Here is an 18,734-nt window from a genome sequence, read left to right as displayed (position 1 = left end):
TCCACCATATTGTCAGCCATTTAAATCTCATCTCTGCTGCTTTGTCTATAAATGCTGTCTAGACCAGCATTTCTCAACCTGTTGGTCGCAAGAAAATATGAAAGGGTTGCGAACAAACTTTAAAAATGGATTCTCCTTTAAAGGAGAAAAATGTGGGAAACGATGGCTTTTCCCTTAGAGGGAGGCAGAGTTTCAGCCTGCAAGGGGCTGCCTGGGACCCCCCACCCCTCGTCCCACACATTCACCCCTTGCCCCGCATACTGGGGAACTAGGGAACTGGGGCAGCAAGTTGGGAGTGAGGGGCATTGGCAAGGCTGGGGGCTTTTTTCTACTTAAAGTATTTATTGGGTCGGGACTAGGCGATGATCCAGGCAGAACTAGACAAATTAGTTAAATGTGTGGACCAGAAGCAGATGCTGTTCAACTCTGAGAAGTGTCAAGTGTTCCATCTGGGAAGGAAAAATGTGCAATAAACTTACAGGCTCATTAGTGCCATTCTAGCTAGCACCACATCTGAAAGGGACCTGGGGGTCATAATTGACCCTAAAATGAGTATGAGCCACCAGTGTGATGCTACAGTTAGCAGGGCATACAATATGCTGGCATGCATCAATAGATGAATCTCAAGCAAAACTAAGGAAGTTATTTACTTGCTCTACTTGGCATTGATGAGGACACAGCTGGACTCCTGTGTCCCGTTCTGGGTGCCACACTTCAAGAAGGATGTGGAGAATCTTGAGAGAGAGCCCAGAGAAGAGCCAATTGTATGATTAGAGGCCTGAAGAGCAAACCATACGAGGAAAGGCTGTGACATATTTGACTGTTCAGCCTAGAAAAAGAGAAGATTTTGTGGGGATTTGGTGATAGCTTACAAATATATCGGAAGTGAGCATCAGGGGCTAGGCAAACTAACTAGTCACCAAAACACCTTGGGAGAAAACCAGGAAACTCCTAGAAAAAGATTTCAGATTGGATATAAGGAAAAACCTTCTTCATGGTTCGTGTGACCAGACTCCGGAATAGACTCCCAGCGGGGGTGGTGCAGGTACCTACCCTGGAGATCTTCAAAAGGAGACTGGATGCGCACCTTGCTGGGGTTATTTGACCTCAGCAGTCTTTCCTGCCCAGAGCAGGGGGCTGGACCTGACAATCTCACAAGGTCCCTTCCAGCCCTAAACTTCTGTGAATCTGTGACTGGCCATTGTTTACAAATGGGTCCTGGTACAAAAAAGGCTGAGAATCACAGGCCTAGACAGTTTGTATCCTGGCCTCTTTTTAATGTGCCGTGCTCATCTCAGTGTTACTTTTTGTGCCCCCTGTCTCTGTTCTTCTGCTTCTTGTAATTTTACACTTGGATTATAAACTCTTTGGGGCATAGATGGTTTCTTATGGTTGATGGTGCCTAGCACAAAAAGTGGGGGCTTTTAGGTGTGATTGCATCAGAATTAAAACATGAACAGAATGCTAATATGAATGAAGATGGCAATGGTGGCACAAAAACTGGAAATAAATTGAAGCAAAGGGCTCTAAAAATACTCAAGGCAGGTCTAGACTTGCAATTTCACAAGATATTGCAAGTGAGTGGTGGGGGAGGGAATAAAGGGAGAACAAAAAATCAACTGACATTGGTTGGTAATGCAAATTGTTTGAAATTTAAAAAAAATGTCTAGTATGGCTGCGTGCATCTGTATAAGAAACATGTCTTGCCTTATTTTGAATTGTGCATCTCTTTCACAGGGCACCTTTTGCTGTTAATTCAAACAACAATAATTGCTGGGTTTGTTAGTGGAAGTAGAAGGCAGGGTAGATCTACTAGCATTCTCTAAAAAGCTGCTTTTCATGGAATTTGCTTTTTATCAGGCACCTTTATCCTCAAAAGCTCATGAAGCCTAATTTTAAGCCCCTAAGGTGGCTTGCATTTCAAAATTCTTGAAAACCCAGCAGCTCCATTTGTCACTGGCTCACTGTGGGTATCCTTCCTACTTCTTGATATCACACTTGTTTAAACATGGGCATGGGAGGTTGACTTGCGGCAAGTGTTTTATGAGAGTCTTGCTTTGAGCGAGCGATCCTTGTGTGTCCTTCTGGTCAGTATTACAGGTCTGTTTTGAACTGAGATGAGGAAGTAGGCTGTGAAGTGGAGGGCTTTTTGCGATAAATGTTCTTCTGCTTTCGCTGTCAAGTTGAGGGGTTCCTAGCTCAAGCTTTCCATACAGCTATACCTGCACAGCAAAACTCTAAGCTTGTTTAGTAACAGCATCGTATGCAAGTTGGTAGAACAGAAATCGTGAGCCCTCCATTGTTTTAACAGGGAATTGTTACTGGGGTAAGTGATAGGGCAAAAATATCAGTTTTGTCCTAGCTTATCTGTATGCCTCGTACATCAGCAAATGCTGAAGAAGTGTTAATCTGTCTAGAAGGCTGAAATCAGTAGAAATGCTGATTGAGGATTGCGGACAAAGCTTGTCAGATGTGATTTTGATGGTGCTTCAGTCATGATAGAAGCAAAAAGTGCTGATATTTCCAGACTGCAGAACAAACACAATTATAATGTTTGTTAGACCTTGTGGTAACCAAATACTTCATTTGTGGTGTGCTTGAGCATACATAGTTTAGGCTAGAAAGCATTCACGTAGACTTTTGCATAGCATATGCCTTTTGAGATGCATACATGATCTGAATGTTTATCAGATCTCAACTGTGATATGTTAAGGTTGCTGTGGTGGGGGAGGAAGGCCAGCTCAGGGACCCTCATCCTGACCTTCAGTGGACCCAGGAGCCCACCCTCCCTCTGGCTTGGCTTCTGCCATGGGGCGAGGTGGCAACTGTGGAAAAAAGCCTGTTTAAAAAACCATGACAACTCTTAGCAGCAGATCATGCATACATGATCTGAATGTTTATGAGATCTCAACCGTAACATGTTAAGGGCAGTAGCTGGCAACCTTCACAAGCTGTGGGCCAGAACAACATGGCTTCGGTCTGACACGGGCCAAGGAGCTTTGCCTGTGTCTGCTGCAGCTGCCTTACCCCTGCTTTCCAGCCCTGGGGCAGCTTCTTATCAGCTGCTGGAGAGCAGGAGTGTAATGAGCAGGGATCCTGCTTATCTCTAATTTAAAAAATAAAATAAAAAAGATCTCAAATTCTCTGATTAAAGCCCAGAAATCCATGTTTAAGGCAGTTTGGAAGCCTATCAGTGCCTTAATTACTATAATAAAATTAATTCTAAATACTATATATTTTGTTGCTTGATTTGTTTTTCTTTTATCATGGAAAATCAGAACTCCCCCTGCCTCCTTCACTCACCAGATCACAGGTCCAACCGCAGCTCTTCCCCCACTGCTTTGTGGCACTGAGCCACCCTGATATGCGGATGCCTGGCCTTTGCCTATACCGGTGTCCCTCACTCCTGACCCACAGCCCCCCCAGCCCTGCCGGTGCCCTTCACTCCTGACCCATAGCTCCCTGCCCTCCTGAGCCCTGCTGGAGGGTTCCCCAGTTGCCCCCATCCCCCTGGGCTGGAGCATGGCAGCTCTGGCTTGTGCAGGTGTTGGCAGAGAGAGTCAGGCCCTAGTGCAGGCTGAAGGGAGAAGGGGAGGCCTGTGGTACCCTCTTCCCTGGGCTAGGGCTCCTGTGCTGTGCCAGATGGCCTGGCCATGGCCCACCTGCGCCCCCTGCAGTGTCTCCCGCTCCTCCTGCCCCTGTGAGCACAGGCACTGGCCCTGGTACTGCCAGCCTGGCCATGCAGCCCCTGCCCCTTGAACTGTCTGTCCTGCCCCCTTCCTCTGCTGGAGGGGCAGGCACTGCCCCCTACTGCAGCACTAATACACTTTCCCCAGCATCAGCAGGCACCTGCCCTGGCCACCTCGCATGTATGCACGCACGTGCACTCTCTCATATGCCCTGGCCCTCCAACCCCTGCCCCATGTAGACTTACTTTCATGTAGCTTCCAGGGCTGCTCCCACCACCTTGCCTGGCTCTATGCTGGCCATGTGCATGTGTGCACGTGTCGCCCCTCCCTTGGATTTCACTTTCCTTCAGCCCCTTGCAGGCTGGAAAGCTGCCAGCCTGTAAGGGGAAACCTGACGTTTCCAGCAGTGTTCTCCTTTGAAGAGGAAAATTTGCGTTTTTCTCCTTCAGATGAGAAAATTCACATTTTTCTGCAGCAAACAGAAAACCCATATCCCTGGTGATGAGAGGTGGAGGGAGCATAGGTGCAGGTGGAAGCTGTCTGGCACAGGCATAAGCAAAACACTCTAGCTCTCCGACCCAGAACAGTGGATTTGCAGCCTGGATATTACATTAAGGTTAGTTGCACAAAATATCACTAGTGGTAATGCAGTATCAAATGTCTGCAAGTTCAAGTCTTGCTTTATAACTGAGCTTTTGTGGAGTTGTAAATATTAGTGATGCATTTTAACTCAGTTCAGGGGCTAAATAAAGGATATGGTCACAAACTTAATTCACCTGTGTGTGCTCTTAACTACTTGTTTCAGATTTCCTTTTGAAATATGGATTCTTGTCCAATGACTTAATATATATTGATTATTTTTGATAGCTGCAGGGGGTTATGTATTCTCAGTCTTTGTCAGGGTTATTCCAAAGTTTCTTTTTAAAAATCCTTTTACAGGATTTCGTTTTTGGGTGGTACATTCAGAAAGATGAAACCTGCCTATCATAGTAGTGCTGCTACTGCTTTCACAGGACTGTCCTAACCTAAGGTGTGGCTGTTGATGGAACTCATCAGTTTATTTTGCTTATTTTGTTGGTATTGCCTGTCCGTGGGAAAATTAGTTTTAGCAAAGCCAGGATCCTTGAAGTGCGCTTTTGTGAATATTGAGCGTATGATTGCTAACCTTGCTGCAATAAAATTTGTGCCAGTCTTAATGTAAATGTTAGCTGTGAAAATTTGGTATGATCAAAAGACAGTTGGGTTCCATAGTTCTAGGTGAGGGTATAATTTGGCCTGAAAGCATACTACTACTTTTAGCGATGAGTAATAAATATAATTAAAAGAAACTACCTTGGTTCTCAGAGCCAAGAGGTGAATGTGAGAGAGAAACTAGAAAAATGCAAATTAAAAAAAAATATGTGTGTTTGCTATAGAAATCAGTGACAGAATATAGAATCCCATAATGTCATCTGTCAAGTCATTTTTAGGGGCTGAACCACTAAAGCCATCTCTTGCCTGATCATTTCTGCTATGGCTGCCGTCAGCAGAGGTACTTGCACTAGAGCATGGATGAGAGACAGGAACTGTTTGTAAAGCATTTTCCATGAGAATTTTTTGTCTCTTGAGCTTTTCTCCCTCACATCTTTATAGTTTAAAGCAACCTAGATCTTGTGAGGTCTAGGGTGTGTTGAAAAGATTGAGCAAGATGCATTGGTTTGAGGGGTCACAATAGACGTTGTTTTGTCAGGGATGCGGGTGTTCAGTTCTTTTTTTTTTCACTGAATTTTGTGATGGGGAATGAAGTATAGCAGCTGTTGGCTTTTGTAATTTGTATTTTTAAGTTTTGACAGTGGTGCCCGAACCTTGAGGATCCTGTGTTGAACTATTAAATAAGCAAAACCATTTCCAGTAGTTCTGGGAGTTGCCATCTGAAAGTTGAGAGTGTTCTTTTAGAGCATCTGACAATGACTTTTCAAACCATTAAAGACCTTTCTTTGTAGGTATGCCTTAGGGATCACCAGAGCAAGACAGAGATTTTTCATCCTCATCTCTGATTATGAAGACTGTTGTTTTGTGTACACATTCCTACATGGTTTTTTTTATTAGCATGGTATAGCAATCGTAATTCAGCCTGCTTCCTATTTATTTCACTGTGTTTTGTTTGTTCACTTGGGTATGTAAATTTGAGTAAAGTTGGTTCTATTTTATCATCATCATCACTTGCTTCACAAGATCTTTTCAATAGAGATGCTTTTCCTATAGTGGCATAAAAGGAAGCCCCTTGGCATCTTTACTGATTTCATGTCACTAGCACTGTCATAGGTATGCTCTATAGATGTTAACATTCAAAGGCAGGTGTGTGGCTGTGTCTTCTTTTTAAAGGTCCTCTTCCCTGCTTATGGTCTGAAGTTGAGTTACAGATAATAGCATTCCTATAGCTGGGGCCTCCGGCAGTTCTGGTCTACAAATTGAATTTTCTTAGAGTCCTGGTCTCTGAGGTGGGGACAGCCAGCCAGCTACCTTCACAGTGAGCATTGATCCAAAGATCTTATTCTTTTCCTGTTACTGTCTTCTGATTAGAGGACCTATACATTCAGCTTGGCTAATCTATAAAGGTGTGAAAAAAATATTCTCAGATAAGAATTTACTGTTGTAATGACATTTCATTTCATCCTGCACCTGCAGTTTGAATGGGCAATAAGGAATATGACGGATCTCTTTCATATTGTACCTGGTTTGTAGCTTTATTAATTTGTAAAGGTATACTTGTTTTTATGAATTAAACTAAAAGTGAAATGATGAATACTAAGCACCATCTTACAAACACATTTCAGGTTACCAATGCAGCAGTTTTCCTGTAGACTTTTTGTACTTCCCCAGAATCTGCAAAACTAGGTACTGGAGATGGCAATTGCCAACAAAAATTTGCTTTAGCTTAGTATTGGCATGTTATAGCCACCTATTCAAGTTTTTCAGCTGAATCAAGGAACTCAAGAGCATATCATAATCATTTTAATCGTTTGAGAAGTTCTCTCTACTAGAGTTTTGGTGGGAATCTTCATTTACTTCCAGTTCATACTCTACTCTCCCTCTCCCCACCCCCTTGTCAACTTCTCCACAGTAGCATCTGTGTTGTGTGGTAAGTGTCCTCACTGGATCAATGCAAGTAGTTTTCAGAGAAACATTTTCTGTCTTCAGCTTCTGTAGAAGGATATAGCAAGCAGTAGGCTCTAAATAAAAAACCCAATCACAGTAAACAGAAATCTAAAATATTGTACTAATCATGCTACTATCTGGTAAAGATTAAAGAAAAACAAAAAATGAATCCCAAATTCAGGATGCATCCACTTGTGGCAGGTGGACAAACCATTCTTATAGTGCAAAATCTTAATCATGCAGTCTTTATGCATTGAGATATCTTCTGTCTTGTGAGACTACAGTAGACTTTTTCTTTAACATTTTAACTGTTTAAATCCAGAAAATCTTCTTTCCTTCAAGTTAGCACTGTTGATTTTTACATGCTACTCACTTGAATTGTTGAATTGCACAACTACCTACTCCTTGCAGACAGAGAACTGTTCATAGATATTTCTTATGTTATTTCTGCCTGTCCTGTACTGTTACACCTGCCATTGGTGTTTAGAACATAACAAGTTTGTGAAAAGCTTACCTTTTTTTATCCTCCAAGGAAACCAAATTCCTGGGAAGTGCACAGAAGCAGCCTTGCAAGAGTACAGGAAGTAGGGCCATTGACAGATATTCGCTTTAAGGTGTGGTGACATCAAATCCTCAATCCCAACAATTGTGCCTCCTGCCATGCCACGTGTGCATGGCAGAATGTATGATTTTTAGGATTGGGATTTAGATCCCAGTCGCACCTTACTTGCTAGTGCAGGGGGCAGAGCCCAGAATTATGATCCTGGGCTCCTCCTGCACCAGCAAGTCGAAACCCGGGTGGTGACAATCAGCTGCTTGTCAGTTGGGGCCATGGACTGAGCTTGGATCTAGAACTGTGGTAGCCTGATCCTGGGGTCCCTACAGCAGGGGATGGGTAAAAACTGCATGTGGTATACTGCTGGGCAGCATGCAGGGTCTTGGATTCCAGAGCATGGAGACATATAAAAACCAGGAGTGCTGGCCAGCTGACTGGCACATGCTGTTTTTGAAGGTTCCCATGCATGGGGACCTTGGGACCCAAAAAGAGGTTCCTTGATCCCAGAGTCCCCTGGTTTGGGGTATGTCAGAAAAGCGAGTTTATAGCTCAGCTACATGCATGATTTTTAAAGGTCCGGACTGCAGTTAGCCCAAGATCAGAGAGACCCGCCTTGATGAGCTCACTGCACTCCTTATCTGCCTCTGGGTGTTTGGTGCAGGTCTGGGATGCAGTTCTGTCTGTAGCCTGATTGGGTAGGGTACAACTATGTCCTGGACCCTTGGGCTGCCAGTGGTGGATCCAGACACTCAGATGAGTGTTGGGATCTGGCCCAGATCAGCCCCAACTGGCCACACATTCAATTTAAGGCATGATACAAATGAGCCATTAAGTTATATGTTTTATGTGGAATAACTTTGTGGCTCCTTGCCTGTATTATCATGCCTCAGATTGACTTTAATATGTGGCTGGATTGCTATTTAAGGCACAATTAGCCTGTTAATCACATCTTAAATGTAATGTGTAACAGGGGCCTAGTAGTACTAATTGCTTGGGTGGTCATGCCAATTTCCTTTTTCTGTAAAATCCAGAATTAGGAATAAATAAAACAGCTTCTTTGCTTTTATTTACTTGGCAAATTTCTGTTCTCATTACCAATTGAGAAGTTACCTTGCCAGTTGCTTAATAGTTTCACTAGCTTTAATGCAACTTTTATTCTATTATACTGTATCTAAGGTAGCTGATTTATTCTAAAGGTAATCCCAGTTGAATGTTAGTACTTTGTAGAATTGCTTCCTATATAATTTTTTTGCTGTAAGCAGAAGTTTGAATTGAGTTGTCTTTGTAACTACTGTCTTCATTTTTTCTTATTCAAGAGCTCCAAACGAGAATGGAAACCTCTGGAGGATCGCAGCTGCACAGATATACCATGGCTGCTGCTGTTCATCCTCTTCTGTGTTGGAATGGTGAGTAAAACATGAAGGATTCATATTTCAACTCAGTATGAAAATATGAGATTTTATGAGATTACAAAACTGGTGATTTATAGTTGTGTCCAGCTTATGTTGGCAATTAAAGTATTAATCATGAAACTAGAGCATTAGAATACATTTTGCAGTATTAGTACATGAAGATTTGGGGTCTTCAGTAGGGTTTTGAAATTTTCTATGGACTCTGCTTCTTGCCCACACATCCCTTCAGCCCCAGGAATTGCCTCTCAACCAAAGTTTCATTTACAACAAGTTTCTAGTCTGCATGTTTATGAAGATATCACTTCATAGTTATTTGTTCTTTAAAGGTTATTTTCTTGAGAATGTAGACATCCTGAAATAATAGCTTTGAGACCAATGAACTGTTATATTAATTTCAATAGGTTGATTATTCTGAAACCTAAAGATTGCAGTTTGAACCTCAAGCCTTAAGTATTTCCTTGTTGAATGCTTGGCAAAAGCATCCAGTTAATGCCTTTATTCCCCCATCTCTGATTGTTTCACATGCCACCTGAAGTACCATAATCCCTGCTATGGCTGGCTGGCCTGCTTACCTGCCAGAACTCCTGACATAGTGCCAAATTATAAAATTAGTGTAGTATAGCAAAAAAAAAAAAAAAAAAAGTTGTTTAGATTTTTCCCCATTTCCTTGTATTGAATTATAGAACTCTCTATCCACTTTTTTTAAACTATGCTAACTGTTCTTTTTGCATTCTTTTGCTTATTTTTGTTTTGTTCTGATCTCTTCTGGGTCTGGCTTCTCTAATGCCAGAAACAGTGATTGCCTTCCGCATATGCATCGCAAACTTATTAGGTTTATTTTGCCACCACAGTGAACTACAGGCTCATAGGTAATTTACTTTTCACTTATTCCCCTACAAGTCTCTGGCATTTTTTGCTTTCTCCCTTCATTGAAAAAATTGATTATTCCCCTACTCTCCTTTGTATTCCCCCAAATGCATATTACGGGCCATATTTAATGAAGAAGTGTTTAATTAGTATGCCTGTTTTATGGTATTTAGCCATACAGATCACATATACACAATAACATGTGCCCATCTTTGAGTCCCAGAGTGCATGACATTTCCTGAAATGCTCTGCTGTTAACTGAAGGTGTTATCACTTACCCATCTGTTTTTGGCATTCTCTGTCTAATATGACTGTCTCCACATACTTTGCTACCTGCAGTTGTAAATTTGTCATTTTGGCATGGTACATTGCCTTAAAACTTTTCTCACCAGTGTCCCTTGTATAGGTGATAGATGAACGACACACTAATAATTTAAACTGGAGGGTGGCAAACAGTTTCTTGAGTTTATATCCTTGTTCCATCAAATGAGGTATATAGGAGGAGAATCCTGATTCTTTTCCAAACTATGGCCCTACATTAAGAAAACAAAAGAAAGTATTGCTTAAAAAGAACAAGATCTTGTTATTTGAGATGGAAAGAATTGAAGGTAAATACTGCAAATCATCTCAAATTATTCCTAGTAATAACTGTTCACTCCCTCTTTTCTTGCTTCAGTTTTGTTCAGGGTTAACTTGTAAGTCCGTTTGCTGTAAGAAGAAGAGCAGTTCACTCCTTTCTCCCCACCCTTTGGAATTTCCCTGACAATCAGCTAGTCTTCAGTACTGCTCCTTCTTCAGCCCTGCTTTGTGTCTTGCTCCCATGACTTTTAGAGCTCCCCCTGTTCTTCCTAAGAACCTGCCTCCTCTGAATTGCCTCCGTTTATCTCCGTTTACAACTCCACACTCTTAGGTGTTGGTTCCTTTTATCCCTGCTGCCACTGTTTCCAAGCTGTCTTCTTCCTATGGTATCACTGAACAGCCAGAGCAAATTTAAGATGCCCAATTCCTTTCCAGGATCTTGCTATCTTAATCACTTTCAAAGAGATAATTGATGCTTTCACAGCATAAACTCCTCATCCCCCTCCAGTTTCCATTTGCACCTGTTTCTCCTGTGTGAGGTCTGAAAGATGAAAGTGCCTGATATTACCTTGTACCTGCTCTCTAAAGTTTTGCTTTCCCACTTTGCTCCATCTCTGGCTTTAGACTATGCTAACTGTTCCTTTTGCATTCTTGTACTTATTTTTATTCTGTTCTCCATTTGGTTACCTCTGTTTGAAATGTCAGTCTGACGCGGTGTATCCTCTTCTACGTGGAGTACTTTCTTTAAAAGGCTCTTATTTTAAAAAAGGCCTTGCCACCCCTGTTGTATCCTCACAATTCTTAGTGGACTAAACGAAAAAACAACTCTTCAAATAAACAAAACGCCTTGAACATTACTGTGGCACATACTAAACGTGATCATTTGTACTACATTTGTTTCTTCTTTATGTCTTTCTGTTAATAATCTGTTATTAATAATAATACTCTGAAGAATTTAGTTTTATGCTGATTTTACGAAGCATTTGGTATGCTCTGGTCCTCTTGAGTAACAAATATATTTGGAAAATCTGAATTGTCATCTCAGTTTGTATGTGTGTTAAACTTATAGCCATGTGATAGTTTTTCTGGACTGGCTTAGACATTTCACTTTTAAATGGAGGGAATTTTGTAAAATGAAGCAAGAAGAGTCTGCTGCAAGGATCTTAGTACTTTTGAAATCTTATGACAACAACAGGAAGTGGACAAGTGGGAGCAACAGAAACAGCATGTCTCAGACTGAATCAAGAATTTAGAGAGACCCACCCCATATGGAAACATGCCTGAGTTGCAACAGTCTGTTGATGCTGGATCAGCCTTGTTAGCCACCTTTGGACCCACAGATAAAGCAATTATGGAAGACAATCATCCTTCACTGTGAGGGATTGCCAGTGATGCATCAGCTGGTCTGTCATTTGTGACAACATTTAAGAAATGCATTGTTAATTCGTGTTCTTCCCTTCCAGGGGTTCATTTGTGGCTTCTCAATAGCCACTGGAGCAGCTGCAAGATTGGTTTCAGGATATGACAGTTATGGAAATATCTGTGGACAGAAAAATGTAAAAGTGGATGGAATAATAAACAGTGGTTTAGACCTGACACAAAAGAAGTAAGTATTTGGTTCCATCTTTTTGTTGCTTGGAAAAAGCACAGACTGGTTTTAATTGGAAGTAGATTACAGTAATTCTATAAAACAAACATTCTGAATTTGACTTTTGTAATTTAATTGTTTTAACTTCTTTCCAAGCTCATCCTTACCTAGTTGTCTCTTGTGCAGTAAACAAAAACTTTCTCTTACAATAGTCTGCACAAATGAATGTGCACTATGTTAAACTGTTTGGTGTAATTGATCATTGGCATTTGACTGATGGAACAAAATCTACAAATGTGGAAGTCTAATGTAATGTGTTCAGCTATGTGTAAATAGTAGTGGCTTTTTTTCTCAAATGTGGATAATTCAGCAACTGCTGTTGACTAAAGTGAGTTGGGATGACCCTTTAAAAAATTAGGCCATGTTTAGAAACTTATTTTTGGGCAGTCAGGCAAACCTAGGGGAAGCAATTTTCAAGGGCAAAAGCTGAAAGGTGAGAGTATAATTCCTTTTTTACTCTTTTTTGAGTATAAAATGGTCTTGAAAAGTACTTTGGCTTGGTTGAGACTTCCACGCTGCAGGAAAGAGAGACACTTTATGAAAGCAGACATCAGGTACTGGTTTTAAGGTGAGGTGAATACTGCTTTTGGCCAGTTAAAGATGGTGAACAGGGTGGAGCGTGGCTTGTTTTTTGGTTCTGAACTTCATTTTCTGCAGCTCTGCTTAAAACTCATCTGAACAATTCAGCTAGTTTTGGAAAGCAAAATATCTACTAACTTGTAAATCAACACTGCTACGCTGTTGGAGGTTACAGATAATGATATCTAAAATAACAGACTGTAGCAAAAGTAGTGAAATAACTAAAACTTTTTTGTTAACTTCAGGAAAAGAATCTCTTGTTTGCTTTTGTCTGCAGATTGTCAGAAACCATATGTATATGTTCTTTTGGAAAATGACTTGACAGAGGATCTGGGTAATTTGAGATGGTAACAGTCTTTTTTTGACCTCCTTAATTTTGAATGAATTATGTAAGGAGTAGGGAAAATCTGACTCAGTTGAATAAAACCCAGTGACAAGGACACAATTTACTGATGGCAATCTGAAACTTCCAGACCTTGTTTGAGGTTTGTGAAACAAGTGGTGATTAATCCTGTGGAAAATAAAACCATTTATTTATTGGGACAGGGTATCTTTCACATTCTTTGTATAACAAAGTTTTATCTAGAGAACTGAACAGTACTACATTATTGAATGTACCAGTATTGTTAACTCCTATTTCTGCTGGAGAGAAAGAGGAAAAAATACAACTATTTGAATAGTTCGGAAAGGAACAAATCATTTTTAGAGTTATTCTGTAAACCTTAGAGATCTTGACCAGGGGCAGGGCAACAGGGTGTAAGGAGAGGGTTTAGTATCCAGGACTGAGATTAATTTTCAGGAAATCTATGTCAATTTGAAACAGTTTATAGGCCTGGTAATAAATTTTATGGGATAATCTCGTGCTTTCCACTTGATAAGGTGCTACTCATTTCACAAGCAGTGTCCTATTTAATAGTTCACCTGCAGATGTTACAGCTTTTTGTGTTGAGTATTATATTTCAGACTTGACTGTTTTACATACTTATGGTACTACTTTTTCTTTCAGTATCCCTTAGCATAACATTACCACAGTATATTTCTTTAAAAGCAGGCAAGAACACAACGCATCTGAATTGGACTTTGCTCAGTAACTGTGTAATCACTAGCGGTTTATTATAAATCCCAGAATGCCTTGTCCTCATGTCTGACTATTGTCAGATGTCAAATGAAAGAGTATTCAAATGTATTTACCCTTTCACAGAATGCAACAACAAGGGGATGTTGAAAGGCAGCAAACTATAATGTAATACATCTTAAGATGCATGAAATTAACATAAGGAACAAGAGATTTGACTCGTGGCCTCAACAATAAGATTCCAAAAAAGATTAGACATTTCTGTGGTTAATGGAAGTCATCCAATTTACATAATGAGTGTTAAGAAATAGGAAGCTTCATGTTTTAAGAGAAGGGTGGCCAACCACGTGTACTGCAGGTAGCGCAGGGTGGCACACAACTGATTGGGAAGAGATCAGGCAGCATAGCAACAGGGAGCAGAATGCAAACCAGGCAGTGGAAGAGGTTTGGAGTGGCAGTTAAGGAGGATGTGGTACTTCTGCCAAAATGGTTGCCCCCTTGCTCTTTTAAGACATAAGATCACCTCCGTCTGGCTGGTCTTAAACTCTTTGTACGGATAGTTTATTCTATACCTGATTCATAATGCAGTTTCTGGCACACTTCTCAGAAGCATCTGGTACTGTCCAGGATACCAGACTGAGGTAGAGGACATTCCTATCCATTAGTGAGTGATTTTCATCCTTGTTTTTTGTTATGTCTTGAAATTGTTTCAAAAAGGACTCCATCTGCTCAGCAGCTGTCTCTAGCAGATGGAGCTCCTGCGGTATCTGAGGTACTGTACATGGGACTACATGCTACAACTTTTATAGATAGACAAAAGAGAATAAGCTTTTCTTAACCACTCCATCAATAATTCTTGTGGAGTCTCTCTCCTTTCTAGCTCAAAGCTCTGAACTTCTAAATCTTGAACTCTCTGAAGTTATTTCTGTTCTGCTGCCTCTGACTGCGGTAATTTTGTCCCCTCCTACAGCTCTATAACAGAAAAGTTCATAGAAAATCATAAGAAAGTAGGGCTGGAAGGGACCCCAGGAGGACATCCAGTCCAACCCCCATATTCAAGGCAGGAACATTTATCTCTAAACTATCTTATACAACTGTTTAACTAATCTAATTCTCAATCTGTTCTCAAAACTACACAAACAACCCCATCAAATCGCCAGGCATATTGTCCAGAAGCTCCAAGAACATCCTAACTTAGGAACCTACTTAAATCGCTGTTTTATGATTTTTGCCCCCCCCCCCCCCAAAATAAAAGCTTACTGGAACACAAAGAAAGCATGGCAATCCCTGCAGCCACAGAGCATATGGTTTGAGAGAGAGTGACTGAGAGGCTGAGCTAGTGACCTAGACTCAGTGAAGGCACCAGTCAAGGAAAGAGAAAGTGTTTTGACACTGTCTTTTAAGAAGCCAGATGCAGTGGTTCAGCGATGCTGTAGTCTGAAGATGAGTGAAAAGAAACCCCAGAAAGCTAACTACATTTCAGCTTGGGATCGTGTAAGGCAGTTCCCAGTAGGAATCCTGCATGCTGGTAGTGGTAAATTGTTTTGTTCATTGTGCAACATGACTTTGGATGTGTTGAAGAAAAACAGCATTGAGAGGCAATTTAGGCTAGGGACAGACATTCAAAAAGCCAGAGCCTGAGTTGATTCAGTCTTTGCAGGTTAGTCTAACCTACGTGGATTGAACTGATTTGCAAGTAAGTAGACATTCAGTTTTGATTCCGGAAATGCAGGCACATGCCTGCAGTGTGCAGGCTAAAAGCTGGGGTCGCTAGAGCTAGGCCTCCCTTTCCTTCAGGCTGGAGGGAAGCTGAACTGAGGGGGCTGTGGCCAGGCCCCAGCAGCCTGAATATGATGGGGGAGGGATTTAACCCCCCACCCTGGCCTGCAGGGACCCCAGCCAGGGTCGGTCTGACTTTTCCTCCACCCCCCTCCCCCGCCCATGGCTCAGTATGGCCTGGGACCCCCAGAGCCTCCCTCCCAGCCAGTGGGCAATTCTGCTGCACCTTCCCAGCCACTGGGGCCGGGTTTCGCTTGGGGCAGCCCAGGAGCAAAGACCTGATTAAGGGGAGGAGGGGCCCAGGGGCAAAGTTCCATAAAGGAAAATTTCTGCCCAGCGGCTCCTTCTACCTGCCCCAGCCCTTGCAGTGGCGCACACAGCACAGGCTCACCTTCTTAGCTCCAGTGCTATTACCTGTGTCCCTTGGGCACAGAGCTGGCGCACTGTGCTAACTGTTCCCCTGCCTGGTGGCAGTGCAGCACAATCCCATGTAGTAGGTGCCAGGCTCAGGGCACTACACCTGTGGCTTCCTTGTTGCTGTTTGGGGGTGCCCTTGCCATACTGGTAGGTGCTGAAGGCATTGCCAAATTCTGCTCAGCTGCTGGGTGGGTAGATGGTGGTGGGGAAGCTGTAGTGGTAGTGCCCCATGCCTGGTACACAGAGCTGTGCTGCACGTACAGTTTCCCCACTTCTACCACCTGGGACATTGGACAGACACTGGCCCGGCATGGTCCCTTAAAGCGAAGTGGGTATATTCCTCCCTCCATCCCCTCTCTCACTGGGGGGGCCACAGGTGGGGTTTATTTCCCTTCCCTCCCCAAGAAACCCAGACAAGATCTGGGCTGGCGGCTAGGGCTGGCAGACCTCGGCTGCAGTTTCCCGCTGGGAATGGGGCGGAGAGAGAAATAAACCCCCTCCCTGCCCCTTTCACCTTAAGGGGCCATGCCCAGACAGCGTCTGTCCTCATCTCAGGCAGTGGTGGCAGGGAAGCCATGTGCACAGTACAGCTCCATGTACCAAGTGTGAGGCGCTACCCCTACAGCTTTGCTGCTGCTGTCTGCCCACCTGGCAGCCAACTACAATTCAGCAGTGCAGGCAACACTTGCCAGTATGACCAGGGCAGGCCCCCCCTGACAGCAGCAGCAGTGGGGAAGCCATAGGGGTAGCACCCCACAACTGGCACCCGGTATATGGGGCTGTGCTATTGCTGCCGGGTAGGGGAATAGTGAGCGGGGCATGCCCAGCTCTGTGTCTGTAGGTAATAGGGCTTGGGGCTGAGGGGGCAAGCCCACATCGTGGGTGCCAGGGCCAGTCCGGACCCTTCTGTCCAGTGGCTAGAAGGGGCTGCCAGGCAGAAGCTACTCCCGCAGCTGCATGCTCAGCTGGCTGTGCCCTGGGCTAGCTCTGTGCCAATGGGATGGGAGGGTGGCAAAATTAAACCCCTTCTATCCCCATTCACTTGAGGCTGTGCTGTGCTGTGCTGTGCTCAGTGCTCCAGAGAGCAGGGCTAGCTCTACCATGCTGCTCTCCAGCATGGCCAGATGCCAGCCTGCCATGGCCCCCAGGGAGGGGTTTATTCTCCCCCCTCTCTCCTCTATGAAAATCCCCTGGCATCAACCTCCCCTTGGTCACAGCTCTCTCCCCCCCACCCGGGACCTCTGGTCCACCTCTCTGAACTGCAGCTTGCCCCAGGATGTTCCACAGAGTCACCCACCACCTGCCTCTCGAGTGTCTCTGCCTGTGGCTCTGTGACCCCTTGTATTTGTTCTGTAACAACTTGCTGCTTGAATGAAGTCCCCTTGCAGTGTTACTAAAATTCCCGGAGGCATAGAATGCAGAGAAGTATTAGACATCTGTCTTTCAAACACTAGACTAGTACATGTTCACGATCACATGGAAGCAAAGACTTGCTGATTGTAGGTAGGAAGGAAAAAACAAAATTTACAGCATACTGGCAGAGAAAACACAAGGGCTAAGTCTTATGGATCCTGTCTGTAATTGGTGTAGGTGGGGTGATCATTTAATTCCCTTCTCCATTATTGCCATAAAATGCCTGATCACTGTAAACAAGTTTTAAATGCTCATTTGAATGTATATAGATGCCTTAAGGGATGACAGAAATCAATTAAATCAGTGACCTCAAGGTCACACAAGATTCGCCAAGCCAAGGCAGACTTGTATATGGTAACACTGTGCTGTACTGCTGACGGTTCATTGTTTGGGCTTTTTAAAACAGAGGGAGTAAAAGATACCTAGGATACAAAACAGTTCCTTTATTTCTTTCCGCTTGTGTAGATTTTTTTTCATTGTTACTGGCGGGTGTGGATAAGTTTACTGACCATTAACTCAGTAAGCCAAGAGTAGAGGCAGTAAAGTCAAGTGTAAATGTTGACAGTCTCTCCTTATTCCATTGCTCATGTGACAGTTAATTTTGAACTGTATTTCCCTAAGAGTTCTAGATTATTTGTTTTGGAAAAAGGGAAACTAAAACATAAGTTAACATTACAGTAAATGGAAACTTAAAAACTAATAGAAATTGGAAAAAGCCCCCCTGTCCATTTATGGTTTCAGTTCCTGTATTGGGTTTTAAATGTGTTTGGAAATAAATATGCCACAAGATGTGTGGTTTACCAGTTACCTTTACTGTAGAAATGCATGGTTTTTTTTTCTGAATTTTAAGGTGTAGATGTACGAATAAGGTTAAAATGGAAGAAGAACCAAAATTTTTGGATAGTCACTATGTCCAGTCAGAAACTGGATATATCCAAATGTTTTGCCTGAATAAGTAATTCTCCACTTAGCGTTTAATGCATCAGATGTTGATATTTTTTTCTAATTTGTCATTTAAAACAACAAATACAGATCTTCTAGTTTAACAAACCTAGTATGTTGTTTGGCCTAAAGTATAGGCAGCTGAGCTTTTCGGGGAAGGGTAGAACATATATATCTAAATAACAATAAGAATGACGCAGATCAATATTTAACATTCTTCTAGCAAGTATTTAAATAGTTTCCTTTTGCTGTGGTGTAGTTTTGCTACAGGAAGATAAAATGATGTTTTTAATTGTAACTTAAGTTACTTTCTGCCTGACAAACTAATATTATGATGACTCCAGGTTACTGGTATTTGGTGCAGTAATTTCTGCTCTCCATCCACTTTTCAGGTGAGATAGTCAAAAAGAAAGGGAAAAGCCATAAGCTTCACACTTTTAAAACAGCCAGTTTTTAAAAATGGGCACCTACATGAGAGAGAAGGGCAATTCCTCTTACTTGGAACAGTCCATCTGATTCTACTTGCTTTTTCTTACAGGAAAAGGTAATGGGCCCAATTAAATGACTTCACTCTGCCATTAAAAAGCCCATTCCTCCCAACTAGTCCATAATCTCCACATATGAAGCAAAAAAACCAAAA

General features: G+C 42.5%; 1 protein-coding gene across 2 annotated transcripts in view; it reads left to right on the top strand.

Moving 5' to 3' along the window:
- The window catches only part of SLC44A1 (solute carrier family 44 member 1), a 118,800-nt gene that overhangs the window by 24,291 nt on the left and 75,775 nt on the right, over positions 1-18,734 (top strand). For both annotated transcript variants that reach the window (XM_090038921.1, XM_090038920.1), the window contains exons 2-3: positions 8,700-8,789; positions 11,705-11,847. In XM_090038921.1, coding sequence (XP_089895047.1) covers positions 8,700-8,789; positions 11,705-11,847 — 233 coding nt within the window. The remainder of the gene's footprint in view (positions 1-8,699; positions 8,790-11,704; positions 11,848-18,734) is intronic.

The sequence above is a fragment of the Crocodylus siamensis genome, chromosome 3, assembly GCF_052110815.1.
Source record: "Crocodylus siamensis isolate JL-2025a chromosome 3, ASM5211081v1, whole genome shotgun sequence".
NCBI lineage: Eukaryota > Metazoa > Chordata > Crocodylia > Crocodylidae > Crocodylus > Crocodylus siamensis.
The sequence above is the reverse complement of the archived record's forward strand: the minus strand, read 5'-3'. Positions and strand labels throughout refer to the sequence as shown.